The following is a 24,380-nucleotide window of genomic DNA, read 5'->3' on the forward strand; positions in this document are numbered from 1 at the left end:
CAAAATCTATCCGAAGGTTTTCTCAACAGTTAGGTGTAAGAACCTTAATTCCTTCTTTTTTTTGCCCTAAACTCCCCCCAAATTCGCGAACCCTATAACATTGGCTGACCCATTTCTTCTGGTCTCAGCCAAGGAGGACACAGTGCCGTTCACTTTTTACTATACATTTTGGTTTCGTCATCACTGTACAAGTTAGCTTCGTCGGCCAAACCATGTGATATGTAAGGGTATTACAGCTTCTTTTGACATGAAATGTAGCAATAGTCATTTTCATCCCTCAAGCAAAAGAATTTATATCCTTTTGTCGTTTGAAAAGTACGTCCGATTGTCTTGAATATGTCTTCATTTGTTATTTGGCCTTTTCTTCATGTATGTACCTGTGATATAACCAACGTGAAAGCTAAACCCGGGATCTTGCAATTTATGTCAATGCGAATATATCTAGAGAAATAACGAGGAACAATAAAGGACATGCGATATTTACGTGGTTCGGTCCGACGTATCGATACCCACATCCACGAGGAGAACCAGCACCAAATAACCACTATAATCGGAGAATCCAAGTTTACAACAAACGCTCACAATACTCGAATGTTTCCTGCACCTAAAGTAAATCCAAACCCCAAGTGTTATAAACAACTCAAATGGATTTATAACTTACAGCACAATTTTCGGAGGTTCAAGACCAAGCATGAGCTCACATCCGGTTGGAGACAAGAAAGTCTTCACATTCTTTCTTCTTCTTCTTCTTATTGCGGCCGCTCATGCTCTCTACCAAAGAAATCCACAAATTTTCTTCACCGTGCGGCTACTATTCAAGAAGGAAGGAGGCGGCTACTGTGTTCTCTCCTTGGGAACCGACGTCCTAATTGCCCTTCTTTTATAGAGTCAACAATTTTACTTATTTTGACCTGGACCCACCACATGGGCTATTATATATGTTATAGAATATGCGTGCCCATTACTTTTGTCTTGTAGTGCATGATAGCTTTCCTTTTCTTTTCTTCTCTCTCACGTCCAACCTTAAGCAAATGTGAGTCCAACTCTTGATTTTCATTTTGCTGTCAAACTTGGATATTCATCCAATCGGGTCGGGTTTCGTAAACGACTCAAACTCGAGACATAATTCAACATTTCTCCACATTGGTTCGACGTTTGAAGCTAAGTCATAGTGTTCGTCATCCATGCTACTCTCCCAACGCCCCGAGGGGCGCTCACCCATCATAGTATCAAGGTCAAGCAAAGCTTAAACTTGTCTAGATGAATGAAGTCGGTCCACATGTCCGTAGGAATCACCACCGTAAGAATCTTATTCACAGTCACTTCCTCTTCTGACATGCTATATCTGACGCAAAAATTTCGGTCACCAATGAACTCGATACTCTAGTGATATTTCCGACTTCTATCGGACACCACATCAACTGGATGTCCCATGCCAACATCACTAACCAAGTCATTAGACCACACCGCCTCTTCAGCTCCTATGGTAGTCACCATGTCTTTCAACCACATCTTCCAAAACATGACATCACTAATAGAAGCAGAGGCATAACTGCTTAGTAATCGACCATCTTTCAGGCTCCCTGCATGACCGGGGTTCACAAACCCAGTTACTGCCACACTGCCTAAACTACATCCTCTGAAACATACCTCAATATCTATTGTCCCCAACAAAATTAGGAGAATCCACTTCACAACAACAAAATGTATACCCGGTTTAATCATATACATTTTTCTAATTGCATATGATGGATCAAGCCTAGTATTGTCCATGAGATAACTCAAGTAACCAACAATACTAGTATATAAAGCACGGGACAATTGCTCTACCTCCATTCAAGTACATGGTGACAGTCTAGACAATTTATGATGTGTAGTAAGTAGGGTACTTATAGAATTTCTCAACTGCATGTTGAAGCGCTTTAACGCTTGCCCGACATAACTCCTCCAAGTCACTCGTAACATTCCAACAGCCTCTCTCTACATCTCCATACCCGAAGCTAGCTTTACTGCACCCAAATTATCTATTTCAATATCTGCATATAATTATTGCTCTATCTCATCCACCTCCGCTGACCACCTCGAAGCTTCATCAACTATGACCTCGGAACAACCGTCAATTGCTATGGAATCTAGCGACTTTGTACAAGCTGTCACATCTACCGTGCTCTGAACATCTCTAGACTCTCCCTGAAGCTCAAACTGTTTTTGAACACCATCCAGATCTTTCTCTCCAATTGATCCCTCACTTCTGTTCTGAAACAGAGCAGATTTGTTAAAGGTAACCTCTTTGCTGAACATAAAACCGGGTGAATTTTTCTTAGTGCATCATAGCCTGTATCCTTTCACCCCATGTGCATAGCTTAGGAATATGCACTTCCTCACCCTCGGCTCCGATGTGCCATCACTCACATGAGCATAAGTAGGGCAATCGAACACTGTCGGTCCAGTGTAATCAGTAGACTTACTTGTCTATGTTTCCTCTGGAGTTTTCCAATAAATTTGTTGGTGATGGTGATCTATTCACTAACCAACAAGCGGTATTCACGGCTTCAGCCCAAAAATCTTCATCTAATCTAGCATTGGAGAGTAAAGAGCAAGCTCTCTCTATTATAATTCCGTTATGTAATTCTGTTTAGCTGTGGTTAATCGGCAACAGTGTGGTGTCTCACTATGCCTTCCTCTATGTAAAACTGGCCAAGCTCATTAGAATAGAATTCCAACCCTTTATCAGTTTTCCGGCACATGATCTTTCTTCCTATTTGCTTTTCGATCATCGCCTTCCACGACTTGAACCGACCAAGCACCTCACTCCTGCGCTTAAGAAAACAAATCCACACTTTCCTTGAAACGTCATCAACAAAACACAACACATACTTGCACCACCCTTGGACGGAACTTGAGAAGGTCTCCACAAGTCTGAGCGTATGTAATCTACAATCTCCGAGGTACGCTGAACTACCGCACTTAACTTCACTCTCCGCTGACTACCCATGTTGCAGTGATCACAGAAATTCAGCTTCTCAATTCGTTTACCTCCCAGTAGACCCCGCTGACTCATAATAATCATCTCCGTCTCAGTCATGTGTCCAAGTCTCATATACCATAACCGTGCTGTGTCCTCACCTGAAACCTCAGAGAATCTAGCAGACGATCCAATCACTGTCTTTCCTTGGAGGAGATACAACCCACAGTCTATATTCCCTCGCATCACCGTAAGCACACCTTGAGAAACCTTTAAAACTCCACCTTTAGTGGAAAATCGATATCCGAACTTATCGAGAGCACTTAATGAGATAAGGTTCTTTTTCAGTTTCGGTACATGCCTTACACCTGTCAACGTTTGCACCACCCCATTGTGCATCTTAATTTAAACTGTTCCGATCCCTACCACTTCACAAGCAGCACTGTTTTGCATAAGTACTTTATCACCCTCCGTGCACTGATAGGTAGTAAATCAGTGTCTATAAGACGTCACATGATAAGAACATCCAGAGTCAAGCACCCAATCTTCACCTGGCGAACTTGTGGTGACGGCTAACACATCATCGACATCGCTAGAACAATCATTTGCTGCGGTAACAATATTACCATCGCCTGCAGACTCCACCTTAACTTGTTTACCCTTGTACTTCGGATAATCTCTCTTGTAGTGCCCTACCTCGTCGCAGTGATAACATCGACAGTTTCGAACATTAGACCTCGATTTAGAACGGCTCTTCCATCTATTATCGCTATACTCTCTGCATCCGTCTCTACCCCGGATAACTAAACCTTGCACTGTTTTTGCGCTAAGTTATTTTCTCGCAACTTCTTTTGCCACTCCTTAAAAAACAATGCGAATTTGACCTCTTCTAAGGTAATTGTAATGCGCTCCTGTAGTAATGAATCGATAAAGTGCTCAAAAGAATCCAGTAGAGATGCCAACAACATCATACCTTGTTTCTTATCAGGCAAGGCCTCATTGACGTTCTTCAAGTCCATAATGAGTTTGTTAAACTCATTTAAGTGGGTTCTAATGGATGTGCCTTCAACCATCTGAAATTGAAACATCCTTTTCAGCATATATAAGCGACTGTTCAAACCCTTCATCAGATAACCGCGGCATCCTTCTCTTCGGCCACTTCAATCAATACCTCATCCGATAAATTTAACAGGATTATACTCCTCGCCGTCCTCATTAGCAATCATTTTCGGCATCTTTGATTGATTCGAGCAATTTATACTTGCCCTCCAATGCTTCGGCCAAATCTTGAGTTATTAATAACGCATCTATCTTAACGCTCCATAATCCAAAGTTGTTCCTCCCGTTAAACTTCTCAATTTCAACTTTCGCCCCAAACATAATTGCAACAACAGAATTTCTAGATAATAATCAGATAAGCAAAATCCCCAAATCACAATCCAGAAAATCCAATCCTCAACCTCTGTTATCAATTGTTGTGTGATATAACCAACGCGGAAGCTAAACCCGAGATCTTGCAATTTATGTTAATGCGAATATATCTAGAGAAATAACGAGGAACGATAAAGGACATGAGATATTTACGTGGTTCGATCCGACGTATCGGTACCTACATCCACGGGGAGAACCAGCACCAAATAATCCACTATAATTGGAGAATCCAAGTTTACAACAAACGCTCACAATATTCGAGTGTTTCCCGCACCTAAAGTAAATCCAAACCCCAAGTGTTTAGTAATAAGCAACTCAAATGGATTTATAACTTGCAACACAATTTCCGGAGGTTCAAGACCAAGCAGGAGCTCACATTCGGTTGGAGATAAGAAAGTCTTCACATTCTTTCTTCTTCTTCTTCTTGCGGCCGCTCATGCTCTCTACCGAAGAAATCTACAAATTTTCTTCACCGTACGGCTACTATTCAAAAAGGAAGGAGGCGGCTACTGTGTTCTCTCCTTGGGAACCAACGTCCTAATTGCCCTTCTTTTATAGGGTCAACAATTTTATTTATTTTAACCTGAACCCACCACATGGGCTATTATATATATATTATAGAATATGTGTGCCTATTATTTTTATCTTGCAGTGCATGAGAGCTTTCCTTTTCTTTTTCTTCTCTCTCACGTCCAACCTTAAGCAAAGGTGAGTCCTAACTCTTGATTTTCATTTTGCTGTCAAACTTGGATATTCATCCAATCGGGTTGGGTTTCGTAAACAACTCAAACTCGAGATATAATTTAACACACACGCAGATAGTCAACAAAAGAATAATTTGAAACCGGGCAACTTTAGTGAGATCGCTCACTCAAGCATCAGATTGGCACAGCCACATTCGAGTGGCTGAAACAAACCCACACATTGTCAAACATCTCTTTCAATTACTTTCTGTCCTTCACGGGTCTATCGTTTACGTTCTTATCAAAGCGTGTAGGCTTGGATTTCCCATACCAGTTAGTGAAGTTGAATAGCTACCGCCGTAACCATATGGTCATGCTTATCTAACAATACGTGAGCATGCTTCATCATATGGATTCTGCTGGGTTCATTCTGTAGATCACGGCACAACCATGCTAGTGTCTCATTGTCATGTGTCATTGTCCATATTTCACACGAGTTGCTAGGTTAAGAGTCGAATTGAAGAACAGGACTGAATTGGGCCGAAGTACCCAAATTGAAATTTCAAGCAATTTAAAAGGATTGAAATATACTTGCATTGAAAATTCATAAATTGTTCTGTTCAATGTTTTACTAGTTGTCCATAATGAAGAAATTGTGCGTTTTAACAAACTTCCTAATAGAGAAGCTAAGCTGATCTCCACATTATTGCTGACAAATGGTGTATTCCAGTTCACACCGGCCAAATTTTCGCTGCCGGATTCAACTCCTAAGAGGACAACATTTAATTCAAAGTTCATACGAAACGGTCTCTCACTAGCCTTATAAAGGACGGGCCAATCCGTCAGACTTACGTACTCATCAGCTGAAGGCAGACTGTCGAGAGGTCGATTGTGCAGTAGATCTACATATCCTTTTCAGTTGCGCATATCTAAGCCATCTTATATCTTGGATCGAGCTTTCTCTTTGAGTTCTCTTCTCAGAAGCTTCCCAGCCGGTGATTTCGGCACAGTGTTTACGAAAGTCACTTTCCGCAACCATTTATATGGCGCAACCTGTTGAGGATGACAAAGAAATGATAGTAAGCAAGAGAGATCTCACTATCACCATTATTTTGTGGTAAGTTATCACCGTGTCTGACTTATAATGATTGAACAAGCATTCGGGGAACAGGAGAGCATTTTCAGGTTAGAAGCACCAGCGACAAATCATTCACTACATAAGCATTCACATTGCATTTTAATAACCCAAATTTGGAAGGACCAATAATCTTATTAGCATTCTGAACAACGAGGGATCGGATCAAATGTTCTGCTAAAAACATTTAACAATTCTGTGGATCCCTGGAGTGCTGACGATGGGAAGCTTTCATTCCATGAAACAATGTCAAGCGGCATCGAATACAGTAAGCTGAGACTTTATGTTTGCCTAAACACCATTGTATAAATATGCCACTTGTATAAGAAGATCAAGTTAAGATACATCGCATGGAAGATCCGTTACCTGGTTTGCAATGAATTCCTGGACCCTGGCCTCGGTGAGTGCGCTGTCGGGTGACCGAACAATATATGCAATTGGAACTTCACCGGCTTTAGCATCAGGAAACCTAATAAGAGAGAGACACCCTCAGAATTCAAAAGTCATCCCAGTGCATCTTGGCTGATAAAATTAAGCAGCACAGGCCGTTCTTTTTTTTTTTCCACATTGACAAAATTGACATTTAATAAATGATGCCCGCATACGGGATGACGCCGGCATCTAGTATTTCAGGATGTGAAAGCAGCAGTCCTTCAAGCTCTGCTGGTGCCACCTGAAAGCAGAAGAATATCAGTATATTTCGTAAGTGCGGCAAGTGGAATGATTCATAGCCAACGTCGGGTTTTTTCTGATCCATGAACCGAATACTACAGTACATGTTAACGAAATTTTGGGTTTGAATGGAAGAATTCGTGGTCAGGGTCGAACTGATTGTGTTAGATCACAGTAGTGCTAATGAGTCATCATATCCAAACATCTGAATATTCTCAAAATATGCATAAGGATTCAGGCATCTAAAGAAATTTTATTCTAGCAGTTCCCACAATAGTTAACCTAGGTGGATTTGTGAAAATGAGTAATGGCGTAGGAAAAATGGAGTACACCGATTAACTTGATGAATGCAAGGAACAAACAAGTCACAAGCTCTTAAAAGCAACACCAAATGAGAGCTCAAAATCAGGGGTGATAACACCGCAAGTACCTTTGCTTTTGTCCATTTTACAATCGAGTACCTTAAACATTTTCTTTTTGTTCAATTAAGTACCTTAGCTTTTCAAATTCAGCTTAATGTGAGGCCTCCATTAAATAAATTGCGTCATGTGATTTTGCTAATGTGACTCGCTTATTCGGTAAAAGTTAAGCACAATTGGTGACGTGGCTCGCTTATTCAGTAAAAATTGTTTAATCTCTAATTAGGTGTTGGGTGACGAGGAGAGAGATAGAGATTGCTGGCTTGGATAATTTTAGCTCGAATATCTCTCTCCTCACGTGGCATCATCTCTATAGGCCGCATTGGACATCAATGTGGGTAGTAAATGGCTATTTGACTGCATTAGTATACACGTTGGCATTTTCCATCTGCGATTTTAGCGGGGGCCTTACATTAACCCACCTTTGAAAAGTTGACGTATTTTATTGGACAAAGATATATTAATTTAGCTACTCGATCGTAAAAACTATGTAGCGAAGCAAATCATAGACAAGCACAATCTTACTACTCTATCCAAGTAAGCATTTCCCAGTAGAAGCCAAGAGATTTATCGGCACTCCAAGCATTTAGAAGAGCAAATATTCTATGACAAAGAAAGAACGTGTGACACTTTCGATTTACGAGTCACTACTTACCTGAAAACCATAACACTTGATGAGGTCTTTTAACCGATCAACAACAAATAATTGCCCCTCTCTGTTAAAATACCCAAGATCTCCTGTGTGCACCCATCCTTCATCATCTATGGTCAGCTTTGTTGCTTCTGGGTTGTTGAGATAACCTGAGAAGGTATCATGAATGAGATGAGATATCCAGTCAAAATGAGAAAAGCAGCCTCATTTTGGTACAGACTTATCACCTTCCCTGCGTAAATACTGCAGTTAATTAATAGAAACTGTCTGGGCAATGAACATTATCGACCCAATTTCCAATGTATTTCACATTCAATGACAGCACAATCATAAACAATCGTTGACCCCCATAAAAGTAGTGCCTCTAATGATTCCATCTTTGAAAGTATTATATTCTGAGAGTTTCAGATTCAGACTTCCAAAAGATGTGAAGTTGACCCGGGCAATTCTGCTGATACACCCAACAATCAAGTTCTGAACCTGACCTGAGGAGAACCAAATTTGTGGATTCTTTTGTGAACATATGCAAACGAGGAAATTACAGTCTTGCTCGCCCACTCGTTGTTTCAATAGATGCAGAGAGGATATTTCGTATTTCTACCTTTCATCATATTCGGTCCTCGAACCCAAATTTCTCCCATCTGATTCGGCGGAAGAGGCATCGATGTCTCCACACAGACAATTTTAGATTCCACTCCCGAAACAAGTGTTCCAGTCGAACCGGAAAGTTTAGGTTCTTCTCTATGATTCTCCAGCGATATCATCCCACAAGTTTCCGTCATACCATACCCCTGCCAATTCGGAGCATGGAGGATTCACATTAGGACATGCCATATCACAAAGAGCCTGGCGGTTCATACTGGGTGTAAAGCTACAGACTATTCATTCTCCTTGCCTCACCGATGCATACTGGTGATTGGTAGAGATTGCCATACAGTTCACTAGTGACTCTGAACTTTCCTAGGACGTGAAGAATATGAGTGGCACTGCAAAGATACCGGCTAGTTACTATCCAAGGTGAACTGACATATTCACAAAGCTACAATCCCATCGTCTATCGTTAACATCAACTGTCAAATTACTGTACTTACTGGATGATAAACTATGTCCAATCCTCACTTTTTCAGCAAAAGAAAGAGGAGCAAACAAGCAGATAGACATTTCAATATCCTCAATTTCCCCTAGAAACTCCAATGAAGCATACAATAATGACGCCCGCTGGCTCAATTACCTGAATGATATCAACATGGGGGATATTCTTCGCGCACTCCTCCATAACATCCTTACCAAGAGGAGCAGCGCCAGAGCCTATCACCTTCAAGGAAGACAAATCATACTTCTTTCCTGTACTCCACTTCGCCAGTGCGACCATCACCGGAGGAGCCACAAACAAGTGACTCACTCGGTATCTCTCCACACACCCCAGAACCTTCTCCAACTCGTACTTCCTCAGCGTCACGACGGTGTTCCCTCTCGTGAGCTGCGCATAGACTATCACCGACAGGCCCATTATGTGGAACATCGGCGAGAAGGCCAAGAAAACATTCTTGCCCTCCTTGTACCTCTCCTGATCGTCAGTCACCATCACCGAGGTGGAAATGAAGTTCCTATGCGTCAAGATCACGCCTTTGCTCGTCCCCGTCGTGCCCGACGAGTACAACAGGGCCGCGACTTCGTCCTGAGCCACGCAATTCGGCGGCAAGTCGGATTTCGGCTCCGCCGATTCCACCAGGTCGAAGTAGTTCCAGATCTCGGAATCGGCGGGTTTCTCGGGCTGCAGAGAGCCGAGCAAAATGGTGGGCAATTCGAAGCCTCTGACCTTGTCGTAGAGCTCGGGCAGGGTGATCACCAGCTTGGGCTTACAGTCGTTGACCTGCTTGGACAACTCGGACAGGGTGTACACGGGGTTGCAGGTCGTGGCGACGGCCCCGAGGGCGACGACGGAGAGGAAGCAGACGGGGAAGTGAATCGAATTGGGGCAGAAGAACAGGACGACGTCGCCCTTCCCGATGCCGAGCTCGCGGAGGAGGACGTGGGAGAGGGTGGCGACCCGGGTCTCGAGCTGGCGGAAGGTGAGAGACTCGCCGGAGTCCACGTCGATCAGGGCCAGGGATCGCGGGGAAGAAGACGAGGAAGAGTAGCTCCGGAAGAGATGGGAAGTGAGGGTGAGGTCGGGTTCGGAGGGGAAGTGGAGCGGCGGGCGGGGGGACCTGTAGGTGGAGGTTTCTCGGTCGAAACAGTTTGAGTTCGCCATGGCCGTTCGGAGGAGGTGGAGGAACAGGAACGTTGTCCTGGGAGTTTTCCGGGAAAGCTGATCGAGTGCGTTGCGTAGGAGTGGCGGAAGGAGGATGAAGAAGAAGGCGACGAGGATGGGAAGACGATGGAGACTGGCGATCCGAATGAGATGAGAAGTGGGAAACGACAAGAACCCCCGCCAACGGGGGAACAGGACTAAAGTATGGAAAGGTCAAGATAAAACCCCATGTTACGTTCTTAAATACATGCACGTGATCGATCTAAACGAGTTCTTACAGGTCGACCCGACCGTGAGTCGCGGTCCGTGACCTTGTCATTGTTGACTTGACACAGCATTTTTATATTCGTAACAAGTATCATTAACCTCTATTGATTTCGTAAAAAATAAATAATTTAATAAATAATTTTATAAAATCGAACGCTTTTATCAAGTGTAAAAATAAATAAGTGAGAAATGATTTTATTATTTATGAAAATATTTAGATGTAAATTGTTATGGATAATAAAAATATTTTTGATTAATTATTTATTTCTAGTGATACGAATGGTCATTTTTAAGAAATATTTTTTAATTTATTTATTTTTCGTGAAACAAATGGACCTTAATATATTCCGTCCTTGCTTGCTGTCTATCTCTCCCACGTGCTAAACAAGTAGATATAAGTTTGATTGTACAATCAACAAAAGAATGCATCTTCCAATGACACAATTTGATAGACTTAAAAGAAAAAGAACGACACAACTTGACATTGACATGATTAAAAATCCAAATATATAGCAGGTGAAATTAAATTATCAACCTTAAATTTGTAGTGATCCAATATAGAGAGTTGACTTTAACTCCCGATTGCCCCAACCCTAATTCACAGCAGCCTCGAACCTTCAATAGCGCTGATTTCTTTTCTTACTTAGCCCTATTTTTAGACGGAAAAGTTGTTCAAAAAGGTCTATTGCACTTTTACCAATTCAGTCATAAATCTTTTAATTTTGTCGAGTGAGTCATAAACCTTTCAACGTTTTGCTAATTGAGTCCATTCGATCAATTTTGATTGAAAATCGCTAATGTAGAGGTTGGCTAGCCGCTGACAATTTTTATTAATATTTAATATTTTTTTCTAATATTTATTTATTTATTTAATTCCTTTTTTTCTTCCATTCTTTCTCCTCTAGCTGATCACCGGGTCTCGGTGAGCTTGCCGCCAAAGGCCATGAGCTTGCCCAATCTGGTGAGTCCCAAGCTCACCGGCCGTTGCCGTGGTCGGTGACCAGCCGAGGAAAAAGCAAAAGGAAAAAGGAAGAAAAGGAAAAAACGAAAAAAATTCAAAATAATAAATAATTCGATTTTTAAAAAATAAAAATAATTAAAAATTTAATTTTTTTTATAAGAACAAACGTTTCATTAACCAAGAACCCGAGTTAGAGCGCCGAGAACCCGCGCATGGCCTTTGTGGACCTGGGCCTATATGTTGGGACCAAAGCTCGAGCGTCGGGGATCCAAGCACGGCCTTTGTGGACCCGAGTTCGATTGTCGGAGCTTTGGGTACGGGCACCAGGGGTACGGGCCAAGCCTTGATGGACCCGGGCCTAGTCGCCGGAGACCTGGTCGTGAATGCCGGATCCGGGAACCAACGTTGAGATTTCCGTCCCCAAGCGTAGAGTTTCGGGTTCAAGCGTCGATAGCTACTAATATTTCGGAAAATGTTTTTTGATTTTTTCAAAGAGAAAATTATTTTTCTAAATTTACCAAAGCAAATCAAATACCGAAAAATGAGTAAAATATTTTCCGCAAAAGAAACGGAAATAGAAATGAGATTTCAAACCAAATGGGCGTGTCAAACGTGAGACGGCCCGAGGGTGCGCAGGTAATAAGGCTAGGTCAGCGACATTGTCTCGACATTCTATAAGAAATAATACGGACGATGTTTCTGTTTCCTTTTTCTTGATGAGCTCTCGTAGAGCTTTCATTTGAACGTCTTTTCCTTTTTGCCATGACAAGAGGTTACGTTGACAACTACGTAACTATGTGCAAATGTGATTAGAAAGACATCGGTCGACCTGGACCACATGAGCCCATGCATATGATCCATTGGATCGTGTGAAAATGTACGCGATCCATTAGATTATATGTATTAGACTTATGTACCTCGAGTGCACGCAACAATCGCTCGTATATATATTGGGTGAGATTGATGACCATGTTTGATGGAACGAAAGTGTTTGATGTGTTTGCGAAGAAAGAATTTTGGGATGAAAAAGTTCACCACCGGGACATAAATCACTTCTGATGCACCTAGGGGACCGGCGGACCCGTTATGCGACTAGACGAACCGACGGGCTCGAAGTCAACGATCTCGGATTGAGCTCAAATTTGGTCGGCTAAAGCGAAACGGCGTGCTGATCAATACTCACTGCTATTAGCCGTGACTAACGATGGATTTTCGCGATTCGGGGTCGTTTAGATGGGTTTTTCTATTATTTTAGTATTTTTATGGGTTGATTTAGTAAAGGGCAGTTTCGTAATTTTGCATTTTGATATTTATTAATCCTAGTAGGGTTAGGTTTGAGGATATATAAGCTTATTTTAGGGTTTCGTTTGAGCATATTTTGGATAGTTTGATTGTTAGTCGATTGAGAGAACAGTTTGTTTTTCGTTATAGTTTCGATTCTTCTGTTTAGCCTAATTTCTTTCGCGCTTCGGCATCAATTGGTATCAGAGCATAGGTTACCTGAATCAATGGTTGAACAGAATCGAGGTGGTCGAAGATAGCGTGCTTGTGGAGGCCAGGGGCGTGGAGTCGTTCTTGATGCAGATGAACAGCCGCGTCTGAGAGATCTGCGAGACATAGAAATTCAGGAACAGAGAAGGCGAATCCAGGATTTGGGGCGACGTCTTGCAGAGGCAGGGCTTGACGCTCAATCCGAAGAAGAAGCAGAATCTGAGGATCTATCCGATGATGAAGAAGAGGACGTAAACCCTTTCGAGGTTCTGAACCAAGGGCGGAATCGAGGAGTACAATCTGGAAATCAGCTCTCTTCTCAAAATTTCGGGATGAAGATCGAGATTCCCGAGTTTAATGGTAAGGCTCATCCTGATGAGTTTATTGATTGGTTACATACGGTAGAACGGATTTTTGATCTTAAAGACCTAACTGAGGGACAAAAAGTGAAGTTAGTGGCTATTAGACTGCGAAAACATACTTCGATTTGGTGGGAACACGTGAAAAAGCAACGCACTAGAAAGGGGAAGCCGAAGGTGGATCGCTGGAAGAAGATGAAAAAATTGTTGCAAAATTTTTTTTTGCCTACCCATTATAGGCAAGAGGCGTTTATCGAGTATCATAACGTTAAGCAAGGTGATAAAACAGTTGAGGAATTTACAAAGGAATTTGATCGCTTGCGGATGAGTTGTAATGTGGCGGAGGAAGACGAGCAGATGATTGCTCGATATCTGGTAGGGCTGCGATATGAGATATCTGATGTTGTCCAATTACAGCAATATTGGACATATGAGGACATGTGTAGACTAGCCCTAAAGGTGGAGGGGCAGTTTAAAAGAAATAGCAGTAAGTCCAAGTGGTCTAGCAGCGGTTCTAAGTGGTCAGGCGGCAGTTCCAAGGGGTCAGATAAAGAGTCTCGAGGGAAAGCAGGGAGTTTTTCAGCCCTGGTGGCAGTTAAGGGCGCTAGTTCAAAATCTGCAACAAAAGGAGAGCAGGGTAGTGCTGGATCTAGCAGGGGAGGAGCTGCAGGCAAGCGATGTTTCAAGTGTCAAGGACTCGTGCATTTTGCTGCTGATTGTCCGAACCGACAATTTGTGATACTTGTAGATAATCCAACTTTTGATGAAGACCCAATTTTTTTTTATGAAGACCCAACTTATGATGAATCTGATGGAGAGCAAGAAGATGCGGATCCAGATCAGGAGGACATTGTCTATGCCGATTCTGGTGAGTCTTTAGTTGTGCGTCGAGTTTTAAATATTGCTGAGGTAGATGATGAATCGTGGCTCAGGCATAATATCTTTCATACTAAGTGCACTAGTGGGGGAAATGTGTGTAGTATGACAATTGACGGGGGAAGTTGCGAGAATGTGATATCTACCACTATGGTAGAAAAGTTGGGGTTGAAAACTGTCGAACATCCTCAACCATATAAGCTGTCATTGCTTAGGAAGGGGAATGAGGTAAAAGTGAGCGAGAGGTGTTTAGTGCAGTTCTCAATTGGGAAGAAATATACTGATGGATGCTTGTCATATTCTGTTAGGAAGACCTTGGCAGTTTGACAGGAAAACACAGCATGATGAATTCAAAAATACGTACACCTTCAAGAAGGATGGTCGGACCATTCTTTAGGCACTTCAGATTTGAGAATAGAAGGGAAAAGTAATCTGCTTTCCAAATCAGAGTTCCAAGAGGAGGCGGTGAATGCCCCAGAGCTTTTTGCTATTGTAGTAATGGAGCAGAATCTTGATAGTCTAGAAATTTCAACTCAAGTTCTGCCTATACTTGAGGAGTTTGCTGATGTCGTACCAGAGGAATTGCCACCTGGATTGCCACCCATGAGGGACATTCAGCATTGCATAGATCTCGTTCTAGGAGCTGCTATTCCTAATAAGGCAGCTTACAGAATGAATCCTAAGGAGCATGAGGAGATGCAGAGGCAAGTGCAGGAACTATTAGAAAAAGGGTGCAATTCGAGAGAGCATGAGCCCTTGTGCAGTGCCAGCTTTATTGGTTCCTAAGAAAGACGGGTCGTGGAGAATGTGCGTGGATAGCAGAGCTGTCAACAAGATCACGATCAGGTATCGCTTTTCTATCCCGAGATTTGATGATTTAATTGATCAGCTGTATGGAGCGACTATCTTTTCGAAGATAGACTTGAGGAGTGGATATCATCATATTAGGGTGCGTCCTAGAGATGAGTGGAAGACCGCTTTTAAAACTCAAGATGGTCTGTATGAGTAGATGGTGATGCCTTTCGGGTTATCTAACGCGCCGAGCACCTTTATGAGACTGATGAATAAGGTGTTTCGTCCTTTTATTGGCCAGTTTGTCATCGTATATTTCGATGATATTTTGGTTTATAGTGCATCGACTGATCAACACTTGCAGCATTTGAGAAGGGTGTTCGAGACATTGAGGGAGCAGAAATTATATGCTAATACCAAGAAGTGTCACTTCCTGACTGATTGTGTGACCTTTTTAGGATATATAGTAACCAAGGAGGGCATTCAGATGGACCCAGCTAAGGTTGAGGCTATTACAAATTGGGAGATTCCGAAAAATATTCATGAGATACGTAGCTTTCATGGGCTTGCGTCTTTTTATCGGAGATTTGTTCGGGATTTCAGTACTATTATTGCACCTCTGACGGATTATCTGAAAGGAAGTAAATTTGTGTGGACTAAGGAGGCAGAAGCTGCCTTTCAATTATTAAAGAAGAATGTGACTGAAGCATCTGTTCTCGTGCTTCCTGACTTTAATGAGATTTTTGAGGTGCATTGTGATGCTTCAGGTGTTGGTATTGGGGGTGTCCTGAGTCAAAAATGTAAACCTGTAACATTCTTTAGTGAGAAGTTGAATGAGGCGAAAAGGAAGTATTCAACTTATGATAAAGAATTTTATGCTATTGTGAGGAGTTTGATTGGAGATACTCCCCGACAGTGGGACTTGGCATTGCCTCAGGTAGAATTTGCATATAACAGATCTGATAACCGAACTACAGGCAAGACTCCTTTTGAGGTGGTTTATGGGCGTAATCCAATTACTCCATTGGTTCTCACACCGATACTAGTTCTCAAGCAATTTAGTTCGGAAGTTGAAGAACATACAAAGCATATCAAATAGCTGCATTCCCAGGTCCATAATCAGATCAATAGGCAGAACATGAAGTATAAGCAGCGCATGGATATACGCAGGAAAAGAGTCGTCTTCAAGGAAGGTGATCTAGTTTGGATTCACCTTTGGAAAGAACGATTTCCAGCGGGTAGATTTGACAAGCTTCAACCTAGAGCTGATGGACCCTTCAGAGTTTTGGAGCGAATTAGTGACAATGCTTACAAGATCGATTTGCCGGGTAAGTATAATGTATCCGGAACTTTTAATGTAGTAGATTTGTCACCTTACTACGCTGAAGAGGAAGAAAATCCTGAAGAGATTGATGTTGACACCTAAATTTCGGCGCATCATTTAGTGGTTAATTGCATAGAAAATTAGGGATTAAATTTTAACCCCTGAACAAAAATATTACAAATCGCATAGCATAAAGTTTAGGTTCATATAGATTAACTGCATTTCGCATCGGATCGGTGGTGGTAAGCGAGCTTAAAATTCATCACGTAAATCGAGCTCGGGCACCGAACGAGACTCGGCTCACTCGGAAAGCGTGGGCCGAAAATCACACGCAAAAGGGCTTGGTTGTCTTAATTTGAGCTTAAATTAGCCCATTATGCTTAATTAAAGAAAAGCCCAAATTAATTCAGCCCACTTAGAATTAAATTAAAGCCTAAACCTAAGCCCATTAGGACTAGAAAGCCCGGCTAATTGACTTAGGTTTACACTATAAATATATGTTTATGTCTCATAATCTGGGGGAAGCTTTCATAATTTCGGAAATCAGATTTTTAGAGAGAGCAAAAGGGAGAGAAAGAGAGAGAGTCGGTTGCGTACGGGTGCATCCGCCGCGTCCGCGCTGCCCCTCCGCCGTGCCCGGGTCGCTGCCACTGCTGTTCCGCAGCGCCCAAAGGACTCTGCAGTTTATCCCCGGCGGTGCTGCTCTCCCTCGTGGTCATCTTGAACGCCGCAGGATAAGTTCTTGCTCCAACCGGCCACCGTGAGCAACACCAGCAAGTCTTCATCGCCGAACCCGCAATTGCGCGAAGCATCTTCCCGAAGCATCGGACTAGTCGCTTCCCGCCCTGATTGAAGACTTGTCCAAGTTGAAGGCTGAACCCGTGAGTCCAAGAGGTTGACTTTGTCACCTTTCGCCAACGTTGCTCCCTCCTAGTTTCCCGAGCGAAGCCGGTGATCCTGACGATCTCCACCTTCACGTGACGGCTCCCGCTCTTCTCTTCTGCGTCCCGACCAATCAACAAAGCAAGCGCAAGCGCGAATGTCCGGGAAGTCCAGTGAGTTCTTGAGCGAGTCTTGATTCTTTTGTGATTAAAGCGTCACAACCAGCCACCATAGTCGGCTAAGCATCCAAGCCCACCGAGAGCACTCTCGGCCGAGAACCAGTCCAAGCCGTGGAGGTCCCCAACTAAACACCATCCTGCTGTCCGTGAGCAACACCGACGAGACACCACCACTGTTGCTCTCGACGCCGCGCCATCGCTCGTGCACCGCCGCTCGTGCACCGCCACTGTTCCCGACGTCGCACCGCGCTCCCGGCGCTATCCGGTCACAATCCCGATCCGCGCAAATTCAAATTTGAAAAGAAATCTGCAAATCAGGTAATTATCTTATCCTGATTTGATTTGAATATTTTGTTGCCTAATTCGTGCTTATTGATATCTAACTTTGCATATTTGAACAATAGGCATTATTTCAATTAGGATTTATTTATTTTTTTGAAATCTTGGATATCTATTACTCGTTAAATTTGGATAGAATTTAAAATTTTCAAAATCTTTTGAATATATCCAAGATATTTAATATATCAAAATTTTTTCAAGATGTGATCGATTAGGAAAATTTCCTAATCCGCAACCGCACACATGAAAATAAATCTATCTATCAGGCTTTAGGTAGAGTTATTTCCATAGCGGGTATTTCGAATTTTAGGATCGATCTGTCAGGCTTCAGATCGAAACTTAATTCGAAAGATTTAGCGGTCATATTTTTTTTTACTAAAAAGTTTGTAATTTGAATTTAAATTCGAAAATACAAAAAAATTTCATAAAAGAAAATCAAAAAATTTTCTGCACCTTTGAACTCTAAGTCAGGATTTATCAAAATTGTCAAATTGAGTATTTTTCTTGAGATTGGTACCGAAAGGGCGTTAGGGAATCTAGCGTAACCAAGTCCTCGAATCCATAATTTCTGGTTCGCAGAAATAAAATAGTACTCCCGCTATTTTATTTAGGTTTCTAATCAACCTACCTTAAATGATTAGTGGCGACTCCCATTGAAAATATTTGCATGCTCATAATTGGACCTAAGTTGCGATTTGGTAGAGTTTGGGAGAACTCGAGCTAGGTTAGTTAATTTAATTGATCTAGTAATCCATTAGCCTAAGATCGAAAACCCGATTTTTTTTAGGTCGCGACAGCTTGGCGACTCCACTGGGGACAAACTTGAATTTTTTTTTAAAAAAAAAAATTTAAGGAGGACTTAGGCCAAAATTTTTTTATGGAAAAATCACTTGATTTGACAAAATTTGATTGAATTCTCATTCTTAGGTGTTAAATGGTTTTGCAGGATGGGAGTTATAAGGGGAGTAGTGATTGGCTAACCCTTTGTTTTGCAGCTTGGTGGAGTGGAATTGTGATTTAATTTTTGCACTATTGAAGTGGTGTTTGCATATAATTGTTGTGCATGATTTACAGTATTTGCACTACACCACACAACCTGTGACCGGACCTGGGTCACACCCATAGTTTTAAGATGGTATTTGGATGGTTCTTTAACCTTGGCGGTAAGACTTCGCTAAAGGTTATCCCATTTGGATCCCGAAATTTTTTTCAAAAAATGGCTCAAGGGTCGTCCTCATGCACGTGAGGCTACAATGCATGGAGGTTACCCTTGTCGACCGAACCAAGCCGAAGTGATTGGACCCGACTAGTCATAACTACGGTATGCGAGGCCGCGACTAGTCATGATGATTGTACGCGAGGCTGCGACGTGTCGTTCCGTTCATCATTTCACTTTGCAAAAGCCATTAGGATAGATAAATTAAGATTTAAACTCACGATTCATGTGCATGTCTCTGTGATTGACATTTTTTCCCCAAAGACGGTAATTTCTCGAGTTTTATCTTTGGTTTTCTGTATCTTATTTTGAGTCGGTCCATGGTTTAGGTTGAGTCTTTTGGCACGTGGTCTATAAGAATGGGTCGCCTCGATATCCGTTTCGTGCCTACTCCGAAGCTAGAGCTCAAGAAGTTATGGAGCCAGTTGAAGTCAGATGGTCAGCAGTACGTTCTCAAGCGTATTGGATTCATGCTGCCAATCCTAGACATAGATGTTCAGAGCGGGATCATGCAAGCACTCGTTCATTTTTGGTGCCCCGAGACAACCACATTTGTGTTGGGAGGTAAGTTTGAGCTCACACCGACTCTGGAAGAATACAGTATTGCCATTGGGAAATCGATTTAGTTGGATATAATCGAACCACCCATTAAGGTAGATCCTGTGGTAGTGTTTGCTGAATTTTTGAATTTGACTAAAAAGGAAATTGAAAAAGTGCTAAAGGGTAATTGTCAAGCATGCCCATTATCTTTTCTCATTGAATGTTTCGAAAATAACTCCGTCCTCATGAGATCTAAAATTTTTATCTTAGTTTTTTTTGGACTCATCGTTTTTCCATTCCGTCAAAATGCTATTGATCCGATGATAGTTAGGACGGTAAAACTAATATGTGGTGGAGTTAGTTTTATAAACACAATTCTGGCAGAGACTTTCATATCTCTGACACGATTCAAGAAAGGAAAAGATAGAACTTTTCGAGCCCCGATTGAGCTTTTACAGATCTGGCTTTTCTCACACCTTTCTCAATTTGGGGAAAATATGACTGTATTTGAAATGGGCATGACTGATAACCCTATTTTAAGGTTCAAACAAATACAAGATCAAACTAAGAGTTTGCACTATACACAATGGGTCCATCTGTTCAAGGATCCAAGCTCTAAGATTTTCCTTTGGCAAGCTGTGTGGTTTCGGGAGATTGAGGCTCGACTATACCATGGCGATCAGAAGCCCGTACCTTTGATGGGCATTTACGGGGCAACTTGCTATCAGCCCCTTCGAGTTACACGTCAATTTCGAGTTCTGCAGGATGTCCCACCTCCACCCAGGCCCAATGAATTTCAAGTCCAGTTCGAGAAGGACGAGTCCTACAGAGTCGAGCTTAGGCGTCATTCTGAGGCTTGGCAGAATTGTTCCACTCAGAAGTTGATTTGGCCCGCGGATGAGCCCACCGGAAGGATGAGAAGTCACTTTGCCACAGCCCGGTATATTCAACATCATACCATCCCTGCTGAGATACTCCCGAAGATCCCGGTCGTGACAGTACGGCATACCCTTCAGGCTCAAATCAAAATCAGCGAAGAAAAGGCGACGAAGGCCCAGGATAAGGCAGATGCTCTGGCTGAAGAGAATGCACGATTACGGCGCGCCTTGAAGGCCCATTCGTCTATAGATCACGTAGCCTCTAAAAAGAGGAAGACTATCTGATTGGCAAAAGAACACTACAAGTGCCATAACTTGTGTATGGCGCTCACTTTGGTGCCATAAGTTTTTTTTTGGATCACTTCAGTGCTAAAATTTTTGAAAAACGATCACTTAAGTGCTAAAAATTTTGAAAAACGATCACTTAAGTGCCAACTCCGGTGCCGTACACAACATTTCGCCGGAAATCCGACGTGGCATTTTTTTTATTAATTTCTGAAGCTGACATGGCTCGCCGGAGATTGGCACTTAAGTGATCGTTTTTCAAAAATTTTAGCACTTAAATGATCGTTTTTCAAAACTTTTAGCACTTAAGTGATCGTTTTTCGAAAATTTTAGCACTGAAGTGATCCAAAAAAAACTTATGGCACTTAAGTGATCGTTTTTCCTCCGACTTGGCACCAAAGTGATCCGAAAAAAAGTTATGGCACCAAAGTGATCTCCGTACACAACTTATGGCACTTATAATGTCCTTTTGCCCTATCTGATTTCTAGTTTGGTTTGGGAGTTTGTCTTTCTTTTAGGATGGAATGTTAGCTTACATTTGTACTGCATGCTATTGATGTTTTTGGTAATAAATGTTGCTGAACGATTTTTATAAGAATTCTTTTGAGACATTTTCCATGAAAAACGTTGAGCTATAATTTGTAAATTTTGGAATCAGTCCAGGTTTTTATTGAATAAAGCAATTTGGAATTTCAGGATTTACTGGACGAATCGGTCGTTCGAAGGAAATTTCATCTTGAGGGTCTAAAGGATGTCATGGACCGACTCGTTATTCTTACTTGTCGTATTTATTCCACTGTTGCTTTTTGCAGGTAATTTGCCACGGATCCCCCTCATCCTCATAATACTCGATCGGTGACCAAAAGAAGAATGGCCAATCAAGCCGAGATTGCAGCCATGATTGACGAAAAGCTGAAAGAACACATGAGCAGATCACAGCTGCCATGTCCAAAATGATGAGTGATCTCATGGCCAAGCAGCAGCAGATCAATGTTGCCTCCCAATCGGAGATTATACCTCCAACCCGTCAAGGCCTCCGCCTTGACAAATCTCCTGCAGTAAACACTAATACAACCCTTTAACTGGATGATGCCATTTTGATCGACACTAGTGCTTCTCCGTCGGTCCCTATTCCTCATTTACCCCCCAACGATGATAATGCCAAGTTGTCGGCCAAGCTCGACCAGAGGTTACGTGAAGTGGAGGGAACTCAAAGTGTTCTGCCTGTGGATTTGTCCATTTTTACCCGGGTCCAAGTGCCCGATAAATTCAAGATGCCAGCCTTTGAGAAGTACGACGGCACCTCGAACCCAATTCAGCACATCGATATGTACCAGTGGCTCATGAATAGATATGTGTCTAACGAACCCCTAATGATCCAAACCTTCCAAGCAAGCTTGAAGGATGTTGCAATGAGGTGGTATACCAACCACCAGATCAACCGGAAAGACTCGTGGGAAGATGTGGCAAACCTTTTCGTCAAGCACTTCAAGTTCAATCTCGACGTCACTATTACAAGGGAAGACCTGGAGAGAGCTGAACAGAAAAAGGGCGAGACTCTGAAGGAGTATGCCACTCGTTGGAGGAACATGGCAGGGCAGATCATGCCTGAACTCTCAGAACGTGACTTAATGAAGTTGTTCGTGTCCACTCTACTGCAGCCAGTTCGTTCACGAATGTTAGTAACGGCCGCCCAATCTTTTGGCTAGCTGATAGCCATGGGTGAGGAGATTGAGACCGGGCTCAAGAAAGGAAGGTACAGTGAGTCAGGTTCATCAAGCAAGAGATTTACTAGTAAGAAGGACAAAGAGCATGTCCCCGAAGTCAACATGACCTATGTGCAGAAGACGCCAGCTCAGGCCCCTAAGCTACAATTTAGCACCCAGCAGACGGCCTCTTATGGACGGCAAGGCCAGCAAGACCCACGCCAACAACGCAAATCCCGCCAGTTTACTCCACTTTCCGGGACGTTATCTCAGGTACTGGCGGTGCTAAGGAAGAAGAACTTGCTGAATTCAGAGCCACAAAGATCTAACATTGCCGGCTATGCAAAGTATGATCCGTCGAAGAAATGCGATTACCATAGAGGTGTGGTTGGGCATTCGACAGATGATTGCCAAGTGCTCAAACATCGAGTGCAGGATCTACTCGAGACTGGAGCGTTTGCACTATAGCCAGCCGGTAAGCCCAATGTGCAGAACAATCCACTCCCTGATCATTCGAGCAGTACAAATGTTGTTTTTGGCCCGGGAGTCAAGCAGGTTTGAGGCTTCAGGGTCCCTCTCAAAAATATGTTCGATGCTTTAGTCCGAGCTGGTTATGTTTCGACCGGTGAAGTGGTGTCACTCGGTGACATAAGAAAGAAAGTGGATGAGTTGGTGAGAGAGGGAATGATTGGGACAGCAGATGAATTCGGGGTAGTGGCCGCTATATCCCAAGTCATCATTGATTGGAATGAAGAACTCGCAAGGATGACCGATGAACAAGTGAAGTTGGATCCTGACATGCCCGCTCTCGAGGACGCCTCTGACGGTGACCTAGGGATCATTATACCCGATACTCCGGAAGTATTGATCCTGGGATCACCTTAGCCCTACGCTTATGAGAGTGACAAGATGGTTCCATGGTCGTACGACGTTGATATGATAACGAGGTCAGGGCGAACTTATCCTGATAAGCAACCGGCCAAGCCAGTGGCTGAGAAAGAAGCGAAGGAATTCCTAGCTGTGATTAAGGCTAGTGAATATAACGTGGTTGATCAGCTGAGAAAGTTACCTGTACAAGTCTCGTTGTTGGAACTTCTCCAAACATCAGATAAGCATCGGAGTGCTCTAATGAAGGTGTTGGGTGAGATTCATGTGCCCGAGACTATTGAAGAAGATAAGCTAGAAGGATTTGTCGGGACGATCCTCCTCAAAGATCAAGTAACATTTTCTGATGAGGAAATCCCAGTTGAAGGACGTGGTCATAATAAGGCGCTTCACATATCAGTGAAGTACAAGGAGACTCACATGGCTAGGGTGCTTGTTGATAACGGGTCGACTCTGAATTTATGCCCGTTGGCTACTTTGAAAAGGCTGGGCATTCCTCCATCTACCATGCAAGCAGCCAAAACTTCTGTACGAGCCTTTGATGGAGTAAAGAAAGATGTCATAGGCCAGATTAACTTAAAGCTGCAGATCGGACCTTCAGTGTTTGATATTCTTTTTCAAGTGCTGGATATCCCTTCTGCTTTCAATTTCTTGCTGGGACGGCCATGGATTCACAATGCAGGCGTAGTACCCTCCAATTTGCATCAGAAGATCAAGTTTGTGGCTGAAGCAAAGTTGGTTACAATTTATGGAGAGGAAGATCACCGAATCTTCAATGCAACATCAATCCCATACATAAAACCCGATCATGTTGAGGAGGATATCTATCATTCATTTGAGATAGCTCAAGTTGTTCAAGCTTCCTTCCTCTGATATGCCGTTGCCCGTTCCTGAAGTTTCTAAAGCAGCTCTCATGGTGGCTAAGGTCATGGTCGGTAATGGTTTTAAGCCAGGTCAGGGTCTTGGGAAAGAAGGCCAAGGCATTCATGCCCTGATCGAGACAAATGGATAATCCCACAAAGCTGGTTTGGGATATCATAGGCAGGGAAGCCGCGAACAAAGCAACGATTGTTGCGGAAGCCGAACAGGAGCAGGTCAAAGTCCCTTACCACCTTCCATCAACGACACCTTTCACTCGGCTGGAGTTGTGGGAGGATATGAACATTTAAATCTGAGCCCGACTGAGGAT

General features: G+C 42.8%; 2 protein-coding genes across 2 annotated transcripts in view; both read right to left on the reverse strand.

Annotated features, from left to right (window-relative positions):
• The window catches only part of LOC115693852 (heavy metal-associated isoprenylated plant protein 3-like), an 81,517-nt gene extending 59,881 nt beyond the window's left edge, over positions 1-21,636 (reverse strand). Inside the window, exon 1 of the mRNA XM_056314619.1 lies at positions 21,632-21,636. The gene's annotated coding sequence lies outside the window, so the exon portion shown is untranslated. The remainder of the gene's footprint in view (positions 1-21,631) is intronic.
• On the reverse strand, positions 5,650-10,402 carry LOC115662567 (probable CoA ligase CCL10). The gene is made up of 6 exons (XM_030584705.2): positions 9,189-10,402; positions 8,559-8,748; positions 7,961-8,106; positions 6,820-6,887; positions 6,581-6,683; positions 5,650-6,132 (listed from the first exon to the last, which is right to left on the reverse strand). The coding sequence occupies exons 1-6, from the start codon at positions 10,209-10,211 to the stop codon at positions 6,019-6,021; spliced, it is 1,644 nt and encodes a 547-aa protein (XP_030440565.2). The 5' UTR covers positions 10,212-10,402; the 3' UTR covers positions 5,650-6,018.
• Positions 21,637-24,380: the final 2,744 nt, after the last annotated feature.

Source organism: Syzygium oleosum, unplaced genomic scaffold (genome assembly GCF_021117445.2).
Source record: "Syzygium oleosum isolate NSW1041296 unplaced genomic scaffold, Sole_v2.1 Sole_v2.09, whole genome shotgun sequence".
Classification (NCBI taxonomy): Eukaryota; Viridiplantae; Streptophyta; class Magnoliopsida; order Myrtales; family Myrtaceae; genus Syzygium; species Syzygium oleosum.